The sequence below is a fragment of the Lissotriton vulgaris genome, chromosome 3_1 (genome assembly GCF_964263255.1).
Source record: "Lissotriton vulgaris chromosome 3_1, aLisVul1.2, whole genome shotgun sequence".
NCBI lineage: Eukaryota > Metazoa > Chordata > Amphibia > Caudata > Salamandridae > Lissotriton > Lissotriton vulgaris.
This window is the reverse complement of record NC_141689.1, coordinates 729,920,982-729,946,658: the sequence shown is the minus strand read 5'-3', so window position 1 is coordinate 729,946,658 and position 25,677 is coordinate 729,920,982. Positions and strand designations below refer to the sequence as shown.

The 25,677-nt window shown below is 46.8% G+C and overlaps 1 protein-coding gene across 9 annotated transcripts in view; it reads left to right on the top strand.

The window, feature by feature from the left end:
• Nucleotides 1-25,677, top strand: part of YTHDC2 (YTH N6-methyladenosine RNA binding protein C2) — a 1,208,271-nt gene that overhangs the window by 180,846 nt on the left and 1,001,748 nt on the right. For all 9 annotated transcript variants that reach the window (XM_086961045.1, XM_086961046.1, XM_086961047.1 and 6 more), the window contains one exon: nucleotides 6,068-6,267. In XM_086961045.1, coding sequence (XP_086817171.1) covers nucleotides 6,068-6,267 — 200 coding nt within the window. The remainder of the gene's footprint in view (nucleotides 1-6,067; nucleotides 6,268-25,677) is intronic.

Here is a 25,677-nt window from a genome sequence, read left to right as displayed (position 1 = left end):
TGAGGGGATTTGAATGGGAGGCTGGGCCGTCCGACAGGATTGCGCTTTATGCTGACGACGTCCTATTCTTTCTCACGGACCTAAATAGGTCGGGCCCGAGAGTCCTTGAAATTATGAGGGTGTTTGGAGAGGTTTCGGGGCTTCATCTTAATGTGAGGAAATCCACTTTATGGACCCTGGAAAATGGTGTGGCACTTGGTAACTGGGCATCGGCTCTACTAGAGGCGACGGGGGGTATTAAGTACCTTGGGGTGTATCAAACGGACATACCTGGAGTCTCGTGGGAACGCAACATCGTTCCGGTCTGGGACAAGGTTCGGTCAGACATGAAAACTTGGTCCCGTATGCCTTTGAACCTGTATGGCCATCTTCAAGATGGTGGCCTTCCCCCGTCTGCTCTATCAGTTGCAGAACCACCCCTATCCTGCCGCAGTGGTTTCGCCAGGTTAACTCGGCACTAGGCCGCTTCCTTTGGGCGGGAGGTGCTGTACGTGTGGCTCTCCGCACCTGCTTCCTTTCTACGTACTGCGGTGGCCTGGCGTCTCGCGGCCCCGAGGGAGGGGGCCATCGCTGTAAGACTGCGCTTTATCCAATTTAAATACCTGCACAGGGCTTACTATACGAGAGAGAGACTGTGGCGGGCCGGCTTGATTGCTTCCCCCGACTGTCTGAGATGTGGCCGAGAGGTGGGCACCTTCCTACACATGGTACACATGGTATGGTCCTGTGGGGCATTGGAGAGATACTGGATGCGTGTATGGGATTGCTTGGATGAGGTGCTGGGCTGGAAGCTCCCCCGTACATCGCAGCTGGGCCTTCTACATGTCTTGGAACAAGTGGGTGGTAACATCTACAAACAACACTTACTACTTCTGGGCCTTACGGTGGCCAAGAGGGACGTGGCCCGTGCCTGGAAAGACCCTAGGTCCCCCCCCGATAGAGGTGTGGAAACAGGGATTGGATTATTATATGGGACTGGAACGTCCAGTGTTTGAGGCCCATGGCTGCCCCAGAAAGCACTACAAAATATGTAAGAGGTAGGCGGAATACAGGGGGTTGTGGCTGGAGCCGCCGATACAACAAGATATATAACTGGTGAACAATTGCGATGAGAACCAGGGCGAGGGTAAGAGTGTATTATCAATTTCATACAGACTGATTTGCTTAGACCTAGGTGGACATCGTGAACGGGGCTAGGGTGGGAGCTCAGATTTGATGATGGAGATTTGTGGCTCAGACTCCAATGCTGTCGCGATGCGTGGCAAAGATTATGCAAAAACAACAAAGGTGATGGATAGAAAACTTGGATGGATTGAATTAATCTCAGCCAATGGGAATTGCTTAGGGCCGCATTCCATTCTATTGTTTTTTGCCCTCCGAACCCCCTCAGTTTGGACCCATCCATCTGTAAATCAGTCTTAACCCTGCTCCTTCTGGGAACAGTACAACCCGAACTGCCAAGTCAGGTCCTCCATGAACCAGAAAACAAGCAAGCAAGGACTGGTTTCACCCTAGTTAGGGATCTTCAGCCAGGTATAGCTTTTTTCCAGTGGCACAGTGTTACTGGGATCAATTACTAGGGAGAAACTGGTCCTGGGTTGCTTGTGTTCCGGGTCAGCGAGGACCTGACTTGGTAGTTCGGGCTGGACTGTTACTTTTGGAGCAGGGTCAAGACTGATCTGCATATAGCAGAGTCCGAGTAGGTGGGATGGTGTGCAGAATAACTGTGGAATGGGATGCAACAGAGTAATTATTAGTGACTGAGATGAGTTCAAGCATTCCATCCGTCACTGTTTTGTATACTTATTGTGTCACCCTAAGTGGGATTGGTTTGACTAGACATTGATCCCGTACACATTGTGTCACTTGGCAAGCTGTACGTGGCTAACGAGCCCATAACTATGGCAAAACGGTCTTGGGTTGCTTGTGTTCCAGCTCAGGGAAGCCCTGGGTTGGCAATTCGGGTTGGACTGTTCCTATTGGAGCCGGGTCAAGACTGGTGTGCGTATAGCTGGGTCCAAACTGAGGTGGCATGGTGTGCAAAATAACAATTGATTGGGATACGGCCCAAGTGATTACCAGTGGCTGAGGTTAATTCAAGTTTTTCATCCATCCCTATTTTGTATACTTATTGTGGCAAAGATGATTGCCATGTAGAAAATGATGATTTGGAGGTTGGTAATCTTCACCATTATGATACTGATGTTGGCCTGTTTTTGAGTTTACAAAATGCGAATCACCCGAACACTTCACTTGCAAGGGGTATCAGTTATCTCTAGGGTCCTGCTTCAGAAGAATTTTCCTCATTTACAACTGTGGTATGAAAAATAGTTGAAACCTTGGAATTCACCTTGCCTTCTGTTGATGCAAAGTTCAACATTTTAAATGAGATATTGCAACTCTTCTCAATGACAGAGCACATGCTTCCTTTCAGTTAGACACTCTTGGGCCCTGCCATCGCTGAGTAGTAAAAACCCTTGGTGGTCCAGCAGTTCACAGACAGATAGCTAGTCGCCATAGACCTGTTACAGGTGACTCCACAATTTTTGTCCGCTCACCCTTCACTAAAAAGTTGTCCTAACTTCCTCCTCAAAGCAGAACCCCAGTGCCTTTACCATGACACCTCTTGATAGTGAGTTGTAGTAATTTGATTCTCTTGTTTAAAGAGTCTTTCTTTTTGAAGCCTGGGCTTTGCACCTGACTTTTGGGCCAATATGTTCTGCATACAAACAAATCTTGAATTGTAGCGTGGATTCGGCAGACACTGTGGCTCGCTGCAAAGATGAGACCATCACACTGTGCATTCACACTTGGGTGCATTTCACTGGCTTCTCCAGAGATTTCCATACCGTGATCATGGATATGCTTTTCGATATCCAGCGGCTGTTTGGAGAAAGTCAGAGGAGCTATGAGTCACACACAGTGCCTGATCCCCCAGTGCAAATGTTTTACTCCAAAATAGATTTATTTTTCTCTACACCATGGCAGTATAGTTTTGCTAGAGACAACCATCTCAGCCTTTTCATACAACCCCACGGCTATATCACTCCTTTCGCGGCAGGGGTGGATCTGGGTGGTCTAAAGGAGCAAATGCAGTCTCATCCATCCTCTGCAGACTGCTCCATCGAAAACCCTCAGACTTCCATGCTCCTAAATCCATCATGTTTGGTGGGGAGTAGAACCTTCACTTTTTCCACCAGTTTTGAGGCGATTTTGGCAGATTGCATGGTCATCCAGTTAATCTACAAAGGCTATGCCATGCTCTTCCTTCCATCTCATTTTTCCTCTTACAACAGGGTGCACCTTCTGATGCACTTCTCCGTTTTAGAGGCAGAATTTCTTCTCCTCCTGAATAAAGGACCTTAGATGTGGTGCATGTGGAGGAAAGGCTCTACGTGAGTTTAATCCCTTTACTTTTTTGTCCACAAGAAAAGCAATGGCCTGAGACCCATCCTGGATCAGCGACAAGTTCAAGATGTTGTGTCTGAACAAAGTCTTGTTGGCCCTTAATGCGGCCCTTAATGACTCATCCTCCAGGGAGCCTATTTTCATCTTTCAATTCTTCCAGCCCAATGATATTACCTGAGGTTCATAATAGGTCTACAGCGCTATTAGTTCTTGGTCCTTTTGTTCTGACTGATTCGCACACTGCATGTCTTTATAAAAGTGCTCTCAGACATGGCAGCTTAGCTGGGATCATGATTCCATGTATTTCCATACTTGGAAGGCTGGCTAATGAATCCGGAGCCCTGCTCTGCGCTGGTCAAGAAACACTTCCAACAATGACTCTCTTCCACAACATGGTTTTCCTCATCTGTACCCAAAACTCTCACCTCTTTCCATTGCATAGGTTGGCCTTTATTGGAGCAGTTTTGGCCACGACCCACAAAAACAGCTTCCATCTTTAGAGAATCACGTATCATCAGGAAATGATTTGGATGTTTCTTAGTCGGACTAGGATCCCTGTCCTGCAGGTCTTGCTTCTGGTCGGCTGCATGGCATTATGCATCCTTTTGGTGCTACAATCCAGATGCTGAATGCTGACGCTTCAGTGGTGCTTGAGGTCATAGTAGCTCAGCCTCAGGAGAACCTCATGGCTGAGATACAGATCTTACGATCAGTTAGTCAGGATTTACACTGGCTCAAGCTACCATGGCCATTGATGTCTCCTCAGAAGGCTGTGGTGCCCATCTGAGTGAGAAGATGGAGTGGGGCCTTTGTTACATATTGATGCAGGGCCTGTAAGTATGTTTTTAAGCTGATGGTGATTTGCCTTGTTATGAAGAAATTTCTTCAACTCTGGTAGATGCCTTCAGGCTCAGCTGGTTGTAGGGTCTGTTGCTACTGTGTATTTCTCCTCTTGCCGTTTCTGTCCTAAGTACTTTGGAGAGTGAGGGTGGCTCGAGTGCAGCTGAGCCTGATTGCCCCAGACTGTGCCTGGAGGATTTGGTTCACCACTCTTCCGTCAGCCACCTCATCCTCTCCCGAGCAGAGCAGACTTGCACAGGAGAGAACATCAGCATGGTCAGATCCTCCACCCCAAACCTCAAATTCCTTGGCTGCATGCTTAGCAATTGATCCGTGGCAGTTAGTCTCAAGGCACAGACATCATGTTTTTGTCCAGGGAGTAGAGCACCATATCCATATATGCAGATTACTAAGCTAAGCCGATCCAAAGGTGCGAGTTGGAAAGCATCAACCTCTTTAAGTCTCCCTTTTGTGACATCTTGCGATTTGCATTGTCCTTTGCACAGCAGAGAGTAGCAGTGGCGTTAGTTAAAGGCTATCTGGTGACCCTGTCTGCCTTGTTTGCCTTGATCAATCTTCCCCTTTTAGATCAGCACTAGATATGTGTTTTCTGACAGGTTTGCTTCATTTGTTCCCTCCTATGCCATTTATTGTTCCTTAGTGGAATACGTACCCCATTTTGACTTTTTTGCTGGCAGCCCTGATTGAGCAATGCACAGTTACCCAGTTTGGCGTCTTACCCTGAAGAAATTTCTGTTGGTGGTTGTAATTTTGGTGGAGATGTTCAGAGAGAACTTCAGATCCTATCTGGATAAGTTTGTACTTTGAATCTCCCCGTACATCTCAAGGTTGTTTCTGTATTTCATATGCCTAATCCATAAACCTTACTTGTAAGGAGTGAATAATCAACTCTTTAATGAGCTTTGCCGAGCTAAGAAGGGTAATATGGAGACCAAACGCACCATTTCTTGCTGGCCCAACCTAAGTATCATGATAGGCTATATCTTGGCCAAAAAAGACCCTCTGCAGGGCATTTGTGCCCACTCCACTAGGGCCATAGCTGTGTCATTGGCCCTCTCCAGAGGAGTCACTGTTGCTGAAAAGTGCCAGACGTCTGTATGATCATCTTTGCATATGTTTGCCAAGCAGCACTGCCTCACTTCGCAGAGATAGACACTTTGCCTGCAGTATGTTGCTTAACTTACTTGGCTATGTAGGCACTATTATATTCCATCTCCCAGGATGGTATTGCTTTAAGACTCGTTCATAGAGTGAGGAATGAAGGAAAATGTATTTATCAGAAGGAGTCCTTGATCTTCAATAATGCTATTTCTGTTAGATATATACTTTTCCTGCAGATTCCTCTCTGACCTTTTTTCCGCTGAGGGATAAGTACTGTGTATAATAAAATCCCAAGGCATGCAAATAAGTTGTATGTTGTATTTGTTGCTATCTTGTGTCCTATACGCACACCTTGCGGAGGCACACAAAGTACAGGAACTGATACTAGCACACCAATTGGCACCAAATATTCTCTGGTATTGTCATGTCCGGAGGCAGAGTTGCAGCTTGAGCCGCATAACTCAACCAGGCAATGCTGGAGAGCTATAGGAAAATGTTACCTTCTTAGTCTGAAGCCTAGGAAGATAATTTATACAGGGAGACATTCGCAGAAAGGTTATGTATCCACTTGAAATATTGTTACTGATTGAATGTTACTTCTTCTTTCTAGTAAAATAATGTTTGAAACAAAACATGTTATTGCTTCTTTTTAGTAGTGGTTACCTGTTGTTACTGTTGTTTATATATTTTATCAAAGAGAACAGAGAAATGAGCAAGACAAGTGGGCGACTCAACAATGGCATACCTCAGATTCCAGTGAAAAGGGGAGAGTCTGAATTTGATGCCTTTCGACAGTCTCTACCTGTATTTGAAAAGCATGAAGAAATTGTCCGGATTATCAGTGAAAATAAAGTGGTTTTGATTGTTGGAGAAACAGGCTCCGGAAAGACAACACAGGTTGGTTTCTTTTCATATTAGGGCGTTATTAATGGGTGATGGTTACTAAAAAGGGGAAGTAGTGTTCAGTTCTTTGGTATTAACTTTCATCTACAGCCTTGCCGCAACAGTAGAAGGCGTGACCGTACATTCTGTTTGGTTTCAGTTGTACCTTACACTAACATTGAGTTTTGTAGGACTGAATATGAAACATTGCTGTTCGTTCAATGTATTTTGTTCAGTTTTGTTTCTTGGATGCATTTGATGCTTTATTCAGAGCCCACATGAATGACCCATTAAACTCTCATTGTCTTGAGACAAATCATAAAAAGAAGAACACTAGGATCATAAGTGAATACATTGTGCATACATTGCGGGCAAGAGCTAAAAGGTAAGGGCCACATGTATGAACAGTTGTAATGGCAATTACCTAATTGTGATTTTCTGCGATTAGATAATCACTATTACATATGTATGAAACTCATAGAGTTTCATTTAGCGATTCGAAGGGGGTCGCAAATTGTCCTACCTCATTAAAATTAATGAGGCATATCGTAATTTGCGACCCCCAAGGAATCGCTAAAAACACAGGTTGGTGCCTGCTTGGATGAGCAGACCACCATGTCCACCATGTGGTAAATTGCAAATGTTTTGCAACCACATTCACAGTCACAAAACATTCACACATACCGCTGCAATGCGCTATTTGGAAGGGATGCCCTATATATGTCCTTTCCAAATACTGAATCGCAAAGTACGGTTTAATACATGTAAAAAGCCTTTTTTGTGTTAGCAAACTGGCTGATTCTGCAATTTGACCAGTTTGCGAATGCAGAATTGGTTGATACATGTGACCATGAGCGTCTAAGTAGGAAAATATTCCATATTTGTAAAACTAGCTTGAACACTCTCTTCTCTATACACTCATATATAAATTTTTTATTTTCTTAATACATTTCTAGCAGTATACAACATTCGTGGCAACGTGACTACATACTTGCAATCTGCCTCTGTATCAACAGTAGCATCTCTATTCTCCTAGTATATGCAGAAAGAAAAGACACGTATTGCTGCAGTAATTAGGGAAATAATATTAGGAAAAGAAATTAGTGCTAACAATGAGCCTGGTCTCTTACGTCCTATAGGAAAGTAGGGTTGTGTGGGATGTCTTGTGGTTAACTAGCAATATGTGCCTATTTCAGTGTTTGACTGGCAAACTTGGTTATTAACCTTAAAGGTCTACATATCCCACCCAGACCCTTGGTAATCCAGTGACTACATGTGTGTTTATGATGGGTGCGTATTGTCATCTGGTTCAATTTGGAGTGTGTGTAGGATGATGTTCCAGGATGCAGCTATAGGTAGCCTTTTGAGACTCTGCAGGTCCCTTAGCAGGGAGGACCATGGACCATGAATTCCACTGTAGTTCAGTCTAACATTGTAGCCTGCCACTGTAAGCCCCTGGTAGTGATGCTGTTTCCATCTCATTGTAATTGTGCCTCTGGCCAGCACAAGTGCCCGATCTATAAATCAAGTCATTGCCCCTTTCTCCTTTCTACGACCATGGAGGCATAGGAGACAGGCTTCCAGTCTGTTCAGATCAGGTGACCTGTGACTCTCTGGAGAATTGTGGAAAACTTGTCCCTGAAACGGTGTATTATAGGACAATCCCAAAACATGTGTGTCAGCTAGTGGTTATCGATAACTAGGACGTGCGGGGATGTCCTGAGGTATATTTAATGCAGTTTACCAGTGTCATTCAGGCTCTATGTAGGATATTGTGCTATATGTATTGAAACTGAGCACTGTGTGAGACCATACTTGGCTAGATGAGCACCCTTTTCTATTCCATAGGCGTCAGCAGCTGTCCCAAATCTTGTTCCCACTGAGATATCAAGCCAGACAATGGATCTCTTGTGCTGTGAGGGACGTCTCTCACAATACAAGTGATAAGGTGTCACCCTGTCCCTAGGGTTAAGGGTACCTGCGTCGGTGGATGCGTGACCGGTCCATCGGCTGGCACTCCCCAGAAGCATTACCTCTCGGCCTTCAGGCGCCTGTGTGTTAAAAACTGCCCTGGCAGAAAGTCAGGTTATCCCAAAAGTACATCAGGCGGGATCAGGTTATGGTCTTGGAACAAAGCTCTTAGTGTGTGTTCACCCCGACATTCTCCCATATCCCCATCACCTTTCTCAATACATTCACATGTTACTTTCTCCTGCAACTCAGTTGTTGCTTGTAGAATAGCTCTAAAAACTTTTAAAACCCTCTAGCTGTTGACTCAAAGGTATATCTAGAACTCCACTCCCGGAAGTTTAATCAGAACTATATAATGGGGTATGCTTCAACACTGTTTTCAGACTTATCAGGTTGAACCATTGCCTAAGAACAGCAAAATCTTTGTTGATGTCTTTCATCTCCTGTGTGGCTGGTCATGTCTGGTACTGTTGTACAACTGACATTGCACAGTTAAATAGTATGTTTTCGTTTTTACAATTAATCTTTAGTAGATTTGCATGCTTTTCCAAGAAGGGCTAATAATACTTGCCTTTTGAGGAAAAATTAGGCCGGAAAGTTCTGCTAATAATAATAATAATAATAATGATAATAATAGGCACATTTATAAAGCGCATGGTTACACTCGGCCAGTATGTCCCCGTGCTGAGGTGCAACTGCACAGATTCCACAACCAGAACCTCACCTCACCTAGCTATCCTGGGGGAAAGGTACGTTTTTAAATTGTTCCTAAAAATATTCTCCCGGGCCTCCATCCGGAGATACAAGGGAAGCCTGTTCCAGTGCGGGGCTGCCAGCAGGCGGAAGGAGCGTCCGCCCATCCTTGCTCTCTTGATAGCTGGAACACACACCAGACTCGTCCCACCTGATCTCAAATGGCATGTTGGCGCATAGGGGGTGAGTAGCTCAGACAGATAGTATGGAGCCGTCCCCTGCAGAATACGATGACATACACACAGTGCTTTAAACAGGACTGTCTCCCTCATCAGCAGCCAGTGGAGGGCCACCCGTGCTGCCTTCGCTGAGGCCCTCCTCGGGCGCATAGGAACCAAGCACGCTGCTGCGTTCTGCACCCCCTGGAGTCTGAGCATGCACTTCGACTTTGCGCCCAGGTAGAGAATATTGCCATAATCCATGCGCAATGTCACCAGGGCATGGATCATGGTCTTCCTGGCTGCAGTAGGCAGCATGTCTAGGGTTTTGCGAAGGGCTCTCAGGACTCCAAAACAGGCGCCTGCCACCCGCGTGGTATGGTACTCAAAGGAGAGCGTCATGTCCAACCACACCCCCAGGTTCTTTGCCTGAGCGCAGGATACAGGTGTGGTCCCCGGACTCTGGGGCCACCAAGCCGATGGCCATACTGACAGGGCTCTCCCCACCACCAGCACCTCGGTCTTATTGCCATTCAACTTCAGGCAGTTGCTAGCCATCCATGAGGCCAGTTCTTGAAGACATGCCATGAAATTGGAGGCTGCCGAGTCCTGTGCAAGGGAGACCACCAGCTGCGTGTTATCGGCATAGGAGATGACCCTGATCCCAAACCCATCCGCAATCTCCGCTAGAGGAGCCTAGTAGAGATTGAACAGGGTCGGGCTCAGGGTCGATCCCTGAGGTCCCCCCTTTCTTAATTTGCTGACTTTCGAATAATGGGAGCCCTGCCTCACCAGAAAGCTGCATCCAGAGAGAAAAGACCTCATCCAGCTCAAGGCACTGCCAGACACACCTTCTTTCCTCAGACACTGCAGAGTGTGGTGGGCAATAGTGTTAAAGGCGGCACTTAAATCCAACAGGATCAAGGCCGCCGTCTGACCCGCATCCACATATTGCCTGATAGTTTCAGTGGCAAAGAGCAAGGCAGATTCCGTCGAGTAACCGGCTCGGACTCCGGACTGAGTGGGATGCAGGAGATTGAATTTTTCTACATGCGCTGTCAGTTGCATATTTACCACTTTCTCTGCAACCTTGGCGAAGTACGGTAAAAGAGAGATGGGGCGAAGATTATCCAGATGATCTGGGCCTATATGAGGTTTCTTGGGCAGCGGTAGGACCACCGCTTCCTTCGAGCATCCTGGTACTGTACAAGTCCTGAATGAAATCTCCATCAGGTGTCTGATATATGGTTCCAGGATATCCAAGCTCCCTCTCAGCACTTTAGGGGGGGCCGGGTCTCTGGGAGTACCCGATTTCATGCTAGTACAGATTTTAATTAGCTGTTCTTGGGGGGGGGGGGCATGGTGAAGTTCTTCAGCCCTTCACCCTCCCAGGGGTACTCTATCTCCTCCGCCACCTCATCTCCTTCTCGTGCGGAGTCAGGGAAGGTGGAATATATCTTCTCCACTTTGTCTGAGAAGAAATCTGCCATACGGCTGCATAGCTCTTCTGAGCCCGCAGCCGGAGCAGCTGATGTGACTAAGGAAGAAATCTCCTTATAGACCCTAAACAATTCCCTTGTAGAATTGCCCGCTGCCCCAATTCTCTCCAGATAGTATGCTGCCTTCCCTCTTCTAGTGTGCCCATGGTAGCTCTTCAGTGCCTTTTTATACTCCCTCTTCCCCTGGTCAGAGAAATCTTTCCTCCACCGCCTTTCCAGGCCTTTGCAATTTGCTTTTGCCGTACGCAAGGCGGTGGTGTACCAAGGAGCAGATTTTTGTGCTCTACCCGGTATTTTTTGTGACCAGGGGCCGGTGCTGTCCAGGGCCTCCGTAATCCGCCTGTCCAGGTTTGTACAGGCACTTTCAGCATTAGTGCCACCAGGTAGGCCCCCTAACGGAAGGGCGCTACTAAATTTTCCCTGCGAGAAGCCCGCCCACCTCCGACACACTTTGCCCCTATTCACTCTCTCCCGTGTCTTTGACTCAGGCAGTCTCATAGCAAACGCGACCAGGAAATGGTCTGTCCACGCAACAGGGAGAGGGGGATGGACAACTATATCCTCCCGATTCGCAAAAAGAGGATCCAACAGGTGGCCCCTGAGATGGGTAGGGGAGTCTGATATTAGCCTTAAAAGTTGTAAAGTGGCAATTTCCTGACATAAATCACCCGCCGCCATACAACAACCATCATCAAAATGCAGATTGAGATCCCCCTGCACTAAGAGCTTATCATACCGCAGTGCTGGTTGTGTGAGGCAATCCAGCAGACTAGAGGAAATGCGAGTAGGGGGGACCAGGAGGTCTATAGATCAGGAGGCCTTTCACAATACAGTTCAGGTCCACCTTAATCGTAAAGATCCCCGCCTCGCTATCCGCAAACGCGATTGACTCGAGGGTGCATTGGATGTGATGTTTAAAAATGATTGCCGCTCGGCCCCCCCCTGCCAGACACTCTATCTATCCTAGTAATCGCATAACACCTAGGTAGAGCTTCTAAGATCTCTGGCGCCGACTCCTCATCCAGCCAAGTCTCAAAGACAAACATTACGTCTACCTGACCGTCTAAGAGCTGGTCGTAGACCTCCAGTCTGTGCTTCTTAAGTGACCGGCAGTTCAGCAAACAGCAGTTCAAATGAGGGTTTTCCTCCTCCACCTCCCTCCCCCCACTAGCTTTGAAAGAGCAGTGCCTGCAATCCCAGCTCTTACTGCCACCCTCCAAGCTGTGTCTACACCGATCCGCAATAGGGGGGCGCAAGGAAAGCAATTCTCGAGAGCTATACGGTCTTTTTCCTACGGCACAACCAGGGGTTCCATCCCTGGGCCCGTCTGGCCGTGGACGGACGCAGACGAGCTTGCCTTTGGCGCGCCATCGGCGCGTCCGCTGCTCGGTCGCTGGGGCATATGGTTGCCTGTTCCCCGCAACTAAACCATTAACCGGTCGACTGGAGGTGCCTGGCTCTCCCTACGCCGCCCTTCGCGCAACTGGTTACTGCGTCAGACCGGGGAGGGTAGGAGTCAGGATTGAGCCCAGGTCTCCGTTGGCCACACGAGGTAAGACTGCCCCCAACACTCTCCTCACACAGTATGCACAGTTAAAAGAGGCAGTGTTAAAAATAAAAATGCACAGAATTCTTTCGTTTTACTCTAAAGGTCAAAAGTCAGTCAACCGGTAGGAACACCCAGCGGTTAGGAGCCCTGCCACAACCCCACTCACCGCTCCGCGACAACTCAGCCACGCACCTTTATGCCTGCCTGCTCCCCGCAACTAGACCGCTAACTGGTCGACCGGAAGTGCCTGACTCTCCCTACCTCACCCTCCGCGCAACGGTACTGGTTACCGTGTCGGACTGGGGCGGGTAGGAGTCAGGATTGAGCCCAGGTCTCCGTTGGCCACACATAAGACTGCCCCCAACACTCTCCTCACGCAGTATGCACAGTTAAAAAAGGCAATGTTAAAAATAAAAATGCACAGAATTCTTTTGTTTTACTCCAAAGGTCAAAAGTCAAGTAGCCGGTAGTGTCACTCAGCAGTTAGGAGCCCTGCCACAGCCCCACTCACCGCCCACCGTCACTACTAAGCTTCTTAACATACCAACAGTCACTCTCAGAAAAGGTTGGCTCCATATCAGATGTCTCGGACTGATCTGGACATGCAGCATTCAACTATACCAGCAGTATTGCTCTTTTCTCGCTCCCTCACCAAACTAATTTCAGATTAGTTCTCTTATGCTTTTTTAAGTCCTTCATTATTTTTACTAAAAAAGTTATCATTAATTAAACACTTTAAAGGGTGTATCACTTGTGATATTCAGATATACAAGCAAAAACAAAATGTACAGTACAACAAATATAAAACAAATAAAAATACATGAACGGGGGCGTGGCTAGCTGAGGGAAATAGGCGCTTCTTAGAGCGGCTCCTTAAAGTCGGCAATTAAACCGCCCCCTCACACCCTCCCCCCAAATACGACCCCAAACTGCAATCTAACAGCCACTGCTCATTATCAGTCTGCGTGGTCAGTCTGCGGGGATATCAATGAGCCCGAGCCCAGGAAGGCTGTCTTCAGCTGCCAGAAAATGACAAAATACGTGGAGGCCTTGTGGTGGAGACGGAACCCCGGCCTTGCGTTCAGCTCAGACGACAGCAGAGGCTCTGGGAGGTGCCACAGGGGTGTGTGCTCACCAGACCTGACAGTGGTGTGCCCCAGGTGTTGGGGCGTTGGAGTGGACCTGGAATCTGATGGCCCAGGCCTGAGAGAGCTCAACGCACCCCCCCACTTCCACCTCCCAGGGACTTGCCACAGAAGGCTTTAAGCCGTGCATGTGTGGTGCATGCTGATCCTCAGACTGAAGATCCTAAAACTGCTGCCCGTCCCGGCATACTCTGCTACTGTGTGGAGGGTAAACCCATCTGGGTGGGGACCCGCCCGAGGTTGCTTCCACCTAGATCCTGTGGTGGTGATTAAGAGACCAGAGTACCCCCCATGGCCCTAGGTAGCGTTTAGAAGCTGCAGCCCGACCCATAGCAGTAAGTTGAGTTGGTGAGAAGCTGCAAGGGAGGCCTATATAGACTTGATTGGGGTATTTAGCAGCACCATATCATATGAGGAGGTGCGAGAGAGGGGAGCGAGAGTTGGGCTTTTTCATTCTTTTCAGCTGGGGTTCCCTGGAGCCTAGCTCTCCACCGGAAGAGCACCAAAGGAGGAACTGGACGGTTCTTTATTAGTTGGGCCCAATTCTGTTGCTTGATCTGACCTCTGGACAATTGAGATTGCCTTGCTAGGTTGAAGGCGAAGATTGCTTTTCTGTTGCCTCCCTGCACTTAGGTTCCTGGTGGAGCCGGACGTTTCCCTGCAACATTGCCTGCCCGTTTGAATTGCAAATACTTGGGGACTGTGTGGACTGGAGTGGGGGAGCGGCGAAATATGGAAGGCCGCATGGTGTATATGTGAGCACTCGCAGGCAGGCAGGCAGCAGCGAGTATCTCCATGGCCCCAGTGCCTCCTCTCATTCCCTCGCTACACTCTATAATTATGAAGGGCAGTAGGGGAATACGGAACTCCCACCAAACTAAATTGGATAAGTACGCACTCCCAAAGGGTCCTGATGCTGCGGAGGGGTCCAGACGCTCTTGTCACCAACCACCCAACTGAACTCTTAGGGGGACTCTGATACGTAATGTTGAAATTGCAGCGATACAGGGAATGCAAACAGCATTGGAAGTGATTATAGGTTTATCTACAATGGAAGTCTCGTTGGTGAGAGCCGACCTCTACAACATGTATTCTGGAGTTAAGGAAGTGGAAGAAATGATGATCACCCCCACAACAAGATTCGATGACCCTAAGACCCAGGCCAGTGAACTCTGCTCCGCAAATACAACCTTGGAGGCCCAGCTCGAAGATTATGAAAGCAGGTCAAGGCGCAATAATGTGCGCATTCCGGTAGTCCAGGAACGGGTGGAGGGCTGGTAGTGTACTTATTTGTGGAATATCTCATTGTTAATCATCTGCAGCCTCCCAACCTCTCCAAATATTTTTCAGTGAAACAGGCTCACAGAGTCTCTGGTGGACGTCCTAAAACAGGATCCTCTGAGCGCCCCATCATAGCCCACATTTTTAACTTTCTGGACTTTGACAGACAGCCCCCATTGCCCCCACAGTGATTTATGAAAACGCCAAAGTAACATTCTTTCAGGACTTTAACCTCAAGGTACAGAGGCAAAGATGCAGTTTTATAGAAGTTAAAAGGGCCCTAAGAGACAAAGAGGTAAAATATTCAATGCTCTTTCTGGTAAAGCTACAAGTGGAATTGGAAGGATAGACGTGATCCTTATCGACCCCCAGGGAGGCATGGGAGTGGCTCGACGGATGGCACACAGTAAAAGGCAGAGGCAGCAAGACACAGAGAGGACGATGGGGTCTGCAGTCTAACATATCGAATGGACGACAGATGGACTATCAAACCAGGGTGGAGGAGAATCACAGCACCAACAGCCCTCAGGGTTGTCTGAATCCATATGATCAAGGATATCCAGTCTCACCTACTGCATTTAACGGATGGGGAGTCGTGGCTCCCTGGCTTTAGCTCTTGCTAAGACATTGAAGGCCGCCGCGGATCCTCCGACTTGAGTCTGGCAGGCAGCGCTACACGATGGCTCAGGTGGTAGGAGGACCAGGACTCCCCCTCTTTCTACTATTCTATTTCATGGACCATTGGTAACTGTATGATTTTATTTGTGGGACTGGCACTGTGTCCTGGGTAGGCCACAGTTTCCTAAATGTTATATGTTGGGTTGGGGTGACAGGCGCTCTGCAGAGTTGGGGGGCAGGCAGTATTAGGTCGCAATGAAGGGAAGCAGGTTGGGGGTTTTTGTTATTGCTCTGATTGGATATTTTAAGACTGGTAAGGGGGGGTGGGGGCTGCGGAATGGGGGGGGGGCGAGTCTTACACCACACTGGAGTGCTGGGCTCAAAGATGCAGCACTGAGGTCTCGCCTGATAACAGGTGAGTAAATCGGAATTCGTAGTTTGGATGATTTTAGAGGAATATTTTAAAGTTCCAAAACTCCACACTTAGAAGAATTTCCAAGTGAAACCAGTCAATGTTAGCCTTTGGAAGGAAATTCAAGTTACTGGTAAGTACGGTTAGAATTACTTTTTAGGATCAGGACTGGACTCAAGGATGCAGCACTGAGGTCTCTCCTGATAACAGGTGAGTAAATCTGAATTCGTAGTTCGGCTGATTTTATTTCGGTCCAGTATATATAGAGCCACTTACCTACACCATTCCCTCCCTTCACCACTGTGCAAACATGCCCTGTGGTGCATTTTAAGTTGGGGAAATAATTCCCCTTCAATCCTGAGGGTCCCTAGGGTTCAACTAGCTCACTAAGTACATCCAGTAAGCACCACAGAGCTACGTTGAAGAGAGGTGTAAAAAGCAGCACAGTGGCTCTTACTGGAAGCAACTGGTGGGCTAGTTAGCCCCCAGGGGCCCTCAGGATTGAAGGGGAAAGATTTCCTCAACTTAAGACGTGCCATAGGGATGTGTTTGCACACGCCACCTCAGGACCCTTCCCCAGTGTGTAAACACGCCCTGTGGCCATTTTAAGTTGGGAGATTAAGTCCCCTTGAATTTTGAGGGTCCTTAGGGGCAAATTAGTCCACTAGGTATCAACAGTAAGCGCCATTGCAGAGAGGTGTAAAAAGGGGCACAGCCTGCACCACCTCTCTGCAACTCAGCGGCGCTTACTGGAAGCACCTGGTGGGCTAGTTGGCCCCCAGGGTCCCTCATGATTGAAGGGGAATTTTTTCCCCCAACTTAAAACGCGCCACAGGGCATGTTTGCACACATCACCTCAGGCCCCGTCCCCTTCCTTCACCACTGTGTAAACGTGCTCTGTAGCCGTTCTAAGTTGGGAGATTAAGTCCTGTTGAATCCTGAGGGTCCTTAGGGTCAAACTAGCCCACTAGGTACCTCCAATAAGCGCCACAGAGCTGCGTTGCAGAGAGGTGTAAAAAGGGGCGTGGTCTCTGAACACCTGTCTGCAATGCAGCTCCCTGGCGCATACTGGAGATACCTGTTGGGCTAGTTGGCCCTCAGGGACCCTCAGTATTGAAAGAGAATTAATTCCCCAACTTAAAACACGGCACGGGCGTGTTTGCACAGTGGTGAAGGAAGTTGGGGGATTAACTCCCCTTGAATACGGAGGGTCCCTGGGGTGCAACTAGCCGACCAACTACCTCCAGTAAGCGCCACAGAGCTGCGTTGCAGAGAGGTGTAAAAAGAGGCGTGGCCTCAGAACACCTCTCTGCAACGCAGCCCCCTGGCGCTTATTGGAGGTTCCTGGTGGGCTAGTTGGCCCCCAGGGACCCCCAATATTCAAGGGGAGTTTGTTCCCCCTCTGCAAACGTGCCAGGAGGTGCATTTGCAGAGGGCTACAAGAAGGGGGCGTGACCTGCGGCGCGGTGCCGGTCTTTTTCTTCTTTTTTTGGTTTAAGAAGGGGGGCTGTGTAGCCTCGCTACTTTTCCTAATATTTTGGACCTGGGGACCCCACCCCCCAGGGCCTGCCCCTAATTCATTTTTTTAAAATAAAATTTCGGGAAGGGGCCCGGGTGGCCCCCCTCCCGAGGCCATAATCTGCCTCGGGACCCCATCCCCCGGGGCATGGCCCTCTTTTTTATATTTTGCATATTGGAGGGGGGCTGCCTTGCCCCCCTCCTTAGGCCTTGAGTCTTTTTTAAAAATAAAGCCCCAGGGTGGCAGTCCCCCACGCGCAATCACAAATAATTCGAGCCCCGGGGGGTGGCAGTACCCAGGGCTTGGGGGGGCGTTAGAGCCCCCTCAACATTTTATTAACCAGCCCCGGGCGGTGGCGGTCCCCGGGGCTGCGGGGGGCAGTGTGCCCCGCAATCAAAGTTAAATCGAGCCCCGAGGCTGGGGGGGCCGTGAGCCCCCCGGAACAATAAATGCTTTGCCCCGGGAATGGGGGTCCCCAGGGCAGTGTGGGGGGGGATTGGGCCCCCCCACACTTTCTTTGATCATGCCCCCCGGGACTTGGCCCCCTCGGGGGCTAATTACCAATGAAGCCTGGGAGCCGGCGCTTCGTTTAAAAAAAAAATATTGGCCGAAATTCACGCTGGGTGCCCGAATCTCGCCGTTTTTGTTGTTTTTTTAATGCTATTTTTTGCCCTGTGGGTCCTTGTGGGATCTCCTGAGCAGGTCTAGGGGGTCAGGGTGTTTCTACCCTGCCCCCTATTTGTGTTCTGCGTGCTTGTTTTTCTGCTTACTTGTGCCTCGGTTCGACCGAGGCACAAGATGGCTGCCTACACATCCTGGTTTGGAGTGTTGACAGCCAATTAGCATACAGCTTGTGCTCGACAGGGTGCGCGGATCCTGCACGGCCATAGATATATATGTAATTTAGATTTTCTCAGGAACTACTGAACGGATTTACACCATTTTAGTAAAAGGCACGACTCTGAACTAAGGGCTACCTCTTTGCCAAATTTGGTGTAATTCCGTTCAGCAGTTCGGGCTGTAGCTGCGATTAAAGGTTCCTATGGGAAATTGCATGGGGGAAACACGTTTTGGGACCCCCATTTTTTCTCAGGCCCGCTTGACGAATCACCCAGAGGCTTTCAGGATCAGAGCGGACCGGAACGCCCCACCAGTTTTGAAAATGTTGCGAAGATTTGTCAATATATAGTGTAAAACAGCATGTTTAAACCTGTGAAACCCAGAACAGCTGGCTGTGTCACTGAACAGCACCTGTAAACCACATAAGGTCAAGATGGCTCTGTAAATTTACGTTAGGGGCTGATGTTGTCTTTGACTTTTTTTTCATATAAACATTTGTTTCTCCATGGGGAGGGCTGTAAATGTACAGAGCTTTCTTATATGGTTCACAGGTGCTGTTCAGTGACACGGTCAGCTGTTCTGGGTTTCACAGGTTTAAACACGCTGTTCGGATTTCACCTGGTCTTCCAAATATATTGTATATTGTCGGTCTAATTTTTTCAATCTCATTCTTAATTTCTACTTTTTTCTCTTTTACCACTGCATATCCCATGTTGTCCAGCCACACAGAATACCCCAAGATGTCCTCCCGCATCCACTCCCCGTTACTCCTAATTTGTTAGATTGTTGAATACCATCCCTCTACCGCGTAACGTTATAGAGGACTGGAGTTTTACACTTTGTCCTTTGATAATATATGTCATGTTGTGGAATATTTATCCAGAGAAGTTCCTTCAAGTTGATATAGAGTGCATTTTCTATCATTTCTATAAAGAAATGTTGCAAATAAATAATGGGTAAGGCTTTGCCATATAGCCAATAACGTAAAACCTCTTGTCGATAGGTTAATGCAACTGCAGGTCCAGCTGAGGTTTACAACTCACATCATTTCGTGGATATTCTTTCCTCCTCCATGTTTATGTCTAAGAGGAGTATACATTTTACAGTAAGAGAGCTGGCAGAGTTACAACTGAAGATTTCTAGGGACCTCACTGTTGCTGCTGTTAAGACAATGAACACTCGCCTTTCTGTGCGTCAGTAAGTCCAAGTGAAAAGCATAAGCTTACCCTTCTTTAGGGAGAATTAATATGATCTATCAACACATGATATGCTGCAGCAGTATAAGATGAGTATCGCATGGGCAAATTCCATGAGTTGCATCCGGTCACATGCCCATATGCTCTTTTCATCTGCTAAAAGATGTGTTGGTTATTCTGGTCTGCTTTCTTCCCCAGGGCTCTGGTTAGCACCGTGTCCATCTCTGCTACAGTGTCTCTGCCAAAGACTAATTACAGTCAGGGGCAAATAAAGCCTATTCCTCAGCCTATATGTGGTTGTGGTAGTATCAATTAGAGACACTACATCACAGGGTGCCCAAATCATGGAAAAAGGCTTTCCCCTACAAATAATTGATATCACCTAAACTGTGCTCTACAACTCCCCTAGATCCTTACTGGAACTGACCCAGGCTTCCTTTCTTGTGCTGGAGCCCTGGTGTTGGTCCCAATTCCGGTGGTGCCAGCACCCGATCTGACTCCCATTTCATACCCAGAATTAAGTTTGGCTTATACAAGGCCTGAGTCTTGTTATGCGATCACCTTGGTACCAGCACCGGTTCTGGGTCTGACATCCAACTCTGATCCTGATCCGAGCTCAGCCCGCACAAAACTTGCCTAGGGATGAGATCACTTTGATTAACCTCCCAGCCTTGGAGGATCCCTTGCCACTTAGTCGACGCCAATACTATCAGAATCTGGAAGCCTTGTTCCGATCGGATTCTGATGGCTTTCATAACTCCAAAATGTCCTGCTTGGTGAAGATGACTATGAGGAGTGAGATGACTTGCTGGCCCCATCTCTAGGCATGATACTGAGTGTTGGAACTATCACGTTCTGGTTGGCTGAGGTGAAGACCTTGCCAGGCAGAACTTGCCACTCTCGTCAGGGTTGGGTGATCACACTTACTGTATAACCTGCGTTCACCCTTGGAAAGCTTGGCAGTGAGTAGTCAGACGTATCACATGTGTAAAGCACTGGCACTTCACTCTCACACAATAAATACATTGAGTGTCACAAAAGAGACTTCACACGTGGTGTGTGTAAATAAAGTGTGTAATCAACACACACATTAATTATAATTAACACAACATGAACATCATAAATTCCTGGGGATAAATTACATTTGGAAATATTACTAGCAGTACTAGGCCCAACCGTGTTAAAATGACATCAGTAGTATGCACACTTGATAAAGATCCCACTTTACCCCCCAGCGCCCTTATGCAGTGCAAAACTTTTTCAGAACTAGGCCCACCCTGGCAATTATTATAATTCAATACCACACAGTTATGCGGTGAACTACAGATCACAACGTTATAAAAAATGTGTACACAGATAATTACAATACTTTTAAATAGCCTCTGGGCAGGTCCATGAGGAGCTCACTCGCACATACACAGATATATAATTCTTCTGGACTACAAAACACCTAACGGCCTGAATGCTGATGAGTCAAGAGTCAATGAGTGTCCATCTCTAAGCAACACTCAAACAACGGAATCTGAGTATAGCAGCACCCCCGCATCCTTGACCCGCTCCCCTGAACATCAAACTCACATGAAACAAACCCCCCGCCTCTTTTCACATATTCACTTCCACATTTTCGCTCTCTGAAAATTTGGACACTATTGCACTTACGTACCCACTTAGAGACCATCCTTCAATAGAATCACGAGCACACCCATTGGATATCCCTGGTGGTAACACATAAGCGTGAGGTCACTGTTGCGGTAGATACCATGATGCCCACTTGGGCACAATCTCCTTCCTTCTTTATGTGGAACCTTTGCGCAATAAACATCAGGGCCGGCAGGTCAGCAACCCGGATTAATTTCCAAACGAACCTGCATAGATGTCTAAAATATACACTTGTACATTAACCCATACAAAACACTGTTTTTTAAAAACGGCACAAGATGTGTACATGCGACCTCGCACGCGCACTAGACAATAGTTCAAGCCAGGGAAACAACACCCTAACACACAATGTATAAGTGGGCTTGTGTATATATATAAACATATAATATAACATTACAACTATACATACAACGTTGTTGTTCATTGGTATGTTATAATCTTTCACTGAATATAATTTTATACAGGTTTGTGCTTTTGTCACGAGAACTGTCCTCAGGATCAGTTTGATGCTAAGTATGGTCCACCTCTAGATCTAACCAAGCCTGAATAGCCGTTATGCCGTTATGGCACAGGTCATTGGAAGGATCAAGTGGGCAAGCGGGGGAAGGAAGAGGACAGCAGGGAGGGAGGTCTGTAAAACAAAAACAACATATACTTATAAATACACTATAGTACTTTTCTATAGAATCACGGAATACAATAGACCTTATAACGCTGTAGGAGTCCACACTATCTAAATACCTGTAAAGCAAAATAAGGACTCTTGGCAGTGGTTGTGGGTTCGAAGTGGTGCCTTCTGTGCAGAAGAAATGATCTGGTTATAACTGTATGAATACAAATGAACACAAACTCATGTATATAGTACTTCTGTTGTATTTGAGATAACCTGAACAATATACGTGAGGAACAGGGAACATACCCTTATCTAGACTCCATTGCTTATCACAGGGGTAGAGCTTAGCCCTCTACCACTCATGGGAACCCCTGTTAAGAAATCGAGCCAGAGAATTGTAGTTAATACACCAGCACATGCACACACAAACACTTCTCTGACAACTTTTTCCAAATGATAACGTAATATGCTTGTGGTATACCCAATAGCTGTCAGCTATGAACACGTAGTAAATAGCAACCCTATGACTTCAATATAATGCTCCTTGTACTGATTAGATTGCTGCTACATATGCAGAAACAACAGGACTGTAGCCAAAGTATATTCAATGCAGGAATACTTCCTTGTTGCCTTCATCAATGCTCTGAAACTGGCAAGAGTTAAATACGTCCAGTGTTATAATTGCCCAAGTACGTTCAAAACAAATGAAGAGAGTCAAATTTGATCCGGAGACAACTCCGCCGCCTGACAATACCGACCGAAACAACAGATCCAAACAGAAATCACCAAATGGCACTGTGAAACTCTGTACGCTCGACTGACTTTTCCGACTTGCAAGAACAGAACTCTATGTCCCCACAGCAAGACAAAGACTGGTGCTGAGCACCCTTACCGCTACCTCCTGGACCCAAAATAACTGCCTGGACTCACTCGGGAACGGAGAGAGAATCTCCAACGCTGGTCCCGGCAACCGCTTCCTCCTCATGCAGTCCTCTAGCGATGTTGCACGTGACTCGCGGAGGATCATGGGGAATGTAGTTTGAGCCGAGATCGTGACAGCTTTATTAACAAACAAATGTAAATTTCTACATGATTTGGTTCTTCTAAAGGATATAGAGATATTTAGAAGAAACATTGCATAAAATTACCATGACCAGTGTTTTTTGTTGTTGTATGTATTTCTTCTATGTATTTGGTCACGGAGTTGGTTGCTATGACAATTCACTTTCTTTTACACTATGTTGTTTAAGATAAAATGCACTTCACTGCAGTGAGAACTGATGTGAGCAAGGCGGACACGTCCGTCGAAACGCGTCATCCATCACGTTAGGAATAAAGACTTATCCTTGAGAGCACCGCAAACCCACTGAGTCAGCGCCTGTTTACTTTTATTTCACCAGGATTGGTGTGTATATATATAAGCAGACAGTGAGTAAATAAATCGAGTTTGGATTGAGATTCATGGTGTCAGCGCCTTCTTCGTATCGGATGAGTTTGGCAAGATTGGATATATATATATATATATATATAACGCCCCAAAAAAATTTCCCCAACACGAAGAAAAGAAACAGCACTCCGGAGGGGGCAATTTCAACAGGCTTTAATCATAAAGAGAACAATCGCGTTTCGGCGTTTAGCCTTCGTCGGTGTCAGTGACACTCGGCTCATGACCGGATAATAAAGTTTTCCCAATTCATTGGCAATTGGCAAGGGACTACACCCCTCTGCACAAAAATGAAACACCATCCTAGAATGTGTCATTCCATACACATTTACATTAAAGTATTATTTAGCCGTATATCGGCTCATTTACATTTGCAGAGGGTATAAAGACAATTAAATGGAACATACCATCCAATCTTGCCGTGGATCTGCTAGAGTCCCTCAAGAAATAGCCACAAACGTAAACATTATCGGTCTCAGCACAGTTAGTGGTATTAGGATGTATGACGTTACAACGCATACTTTTACCATGCATGCCTTTACAATGCGGTTTTTACATCGCAAACCTTTGCAACGCATAGCGCTTTGGGGTGCTGGATAGTGAATAGTTTAATTTACTATTCCAACTCCAGTCCCCGTGGACACTAGGGAAGGTGTTGGATAGTAAATTAAACGTATTCCCTATCCTAGAGCGCCCCCCAGCGCAATGCGTTGTAATGGTTTTCGTTGTAAATACCGCATTGTAAAGGCACTACGTTGTAAAAGTTTCGTTGTAAAGGTTGTTCACCTGGTATTACAGTATATACAGCCTTAACTATCAGAATCAACAGCATTCTATTAATCTCATACAGCTGATCAAATTCATCAGAGCGATCAGTACATCAGAAATCCATAAGAATCAGTCTTCAGCACAACAGAATCCATAAAGGGCAAACCAACCAACAGTCCAATCCAACAGTCCATATTTACTGTCCCAAATTAACTGCTAGTTCCTCTCCACTATTCAAACCTTTGGGAGATTTGGTCGACAAATCTATGATATATCTCGACTCTAGCCTTCGCAGTCTTCTAAGTCGGTCCCCTCCTCTGATATTCTGTGGTACACAGTCCAGTCCAAAATACTGCAGTTTATTCCTGTCCTTATTATGCAGTTCAGCAAAATGCCGGGCTTCCGGGTATGCAGGGTCTGCCTTGTCGATAGCCCGTAAATGCTCCAATATTCTCATTTTCAATTGATTGATTGTACTACCAACGTAGCGTAAGCCACATGGGCAGATCAAACAATACACTGCAAAAGGGGTACTGCACGTAATGAACTTCTGTATCTTCATGGTTCTACCTGTATCAGGTATGTCATAGGCGAGGACCCTTCTGCTCGCTGTACAGGCCTTACATCGACTACAAGGATAAAATCCTTTCATTTCTCTCAAGGTACTCGTCCTAGTTGTGGGTTTCTCTAGGTGACTTCTCACCAGTATATCTCTAAGTGACCTAGCTCTACTAAAGGTCACTAGGGGATGTTGTGGTAAGTCATCCTTCAGCACATTATAAGTTAGAAGAATGTGCCAATTCTTCCTCAACATATCTCTTAGATGGTTGGCCCCTGAAGAAAACGGGGTCACCATCCTGAATTTCCCTTTATTTACAGTTTCCCTATTTACAGATTTGTTTCCCAAGAGTTCCTTCCTCTGGATCTTTCTCACCCTCTTTAGTGTATTCTCTAATGCTTTCTTGTCATACCCTCTTAGACTAAATCGTGCAAGGCATTCAGAGGCAGCCGCCTCGAAATCCTGTTCTCTTGAACCATTCCTACGTAGTCTAAGGAGTTCACCATAGGGTATACTTTTGACCAACTGAGGTGGATGACTGCTGCTAGCAGAAAGAATAGAATTGCCAGCAGTTTATTTTCTGAAAAGTGCAGTGTGGAGTTGGCCGCTGTCAACAAACCCCCTGAGGTCCAAATAGTCCACTGCCACTGGAGTAATGGAACCAGAGAAGTGCAAGTTGTACTGGTTGTTATTAAGGACCTCAATGTATCCCGCAGTCGTACTCATTGCCCCTTGCCACACAATGAATAGGTTGTCTATGTAGCGGTACCACCGTACCACCTTTCCACTTTCCTGTCCCACCTCGCAGCTCCTGGGCACCTGTTTCTCCCACCAGCCAATGAACAAGTTTGCATAGCAGGGGGCAAAGCAGGTGCCAATCGCTGTCCCTTCCACCTGTCTGACGAATTGTTCTTCAAACAGAAAGATATTATTAGTGAGACAGAATTCCACAAATTCCAGAGTCATTATATGGTGCTGTGCAAAGCGCAATTGTTGTTGGTCAAGATAATTCCGGACTGCAGTTAAACCATGTTGATGCTCTATACTGGCATAAAGGCTGGTAATGTCCAATACCATCAACAGATAGTCCGAGTTCCAGGTAATATCCATGATCTTGTTTAAATAATCCTTGGTGTCTTGAATATAGGACTCAAGGTTAACAACAAAGGGGAACAAAACATTGTCTACAAATCTAGACATATTTTCAGTGAGACCATCAATGGATGAAACAATCGGGCGACCAGGTAGACATATACTGTTTTTGTGAAGTTTAGGGAGATGGTAAAAGGTAGGAGTCATAGGGTTGCCACCCCGTAAGAAAAGGTATTCATCACTATCCAACATCGAGAGATCATACCATTTTCATATCAAGTTGTGGTACCTTTTGATATCTGCTTATATACTTCATTGCTGGTTACCTCATAAAGTTTTTTATCTGACA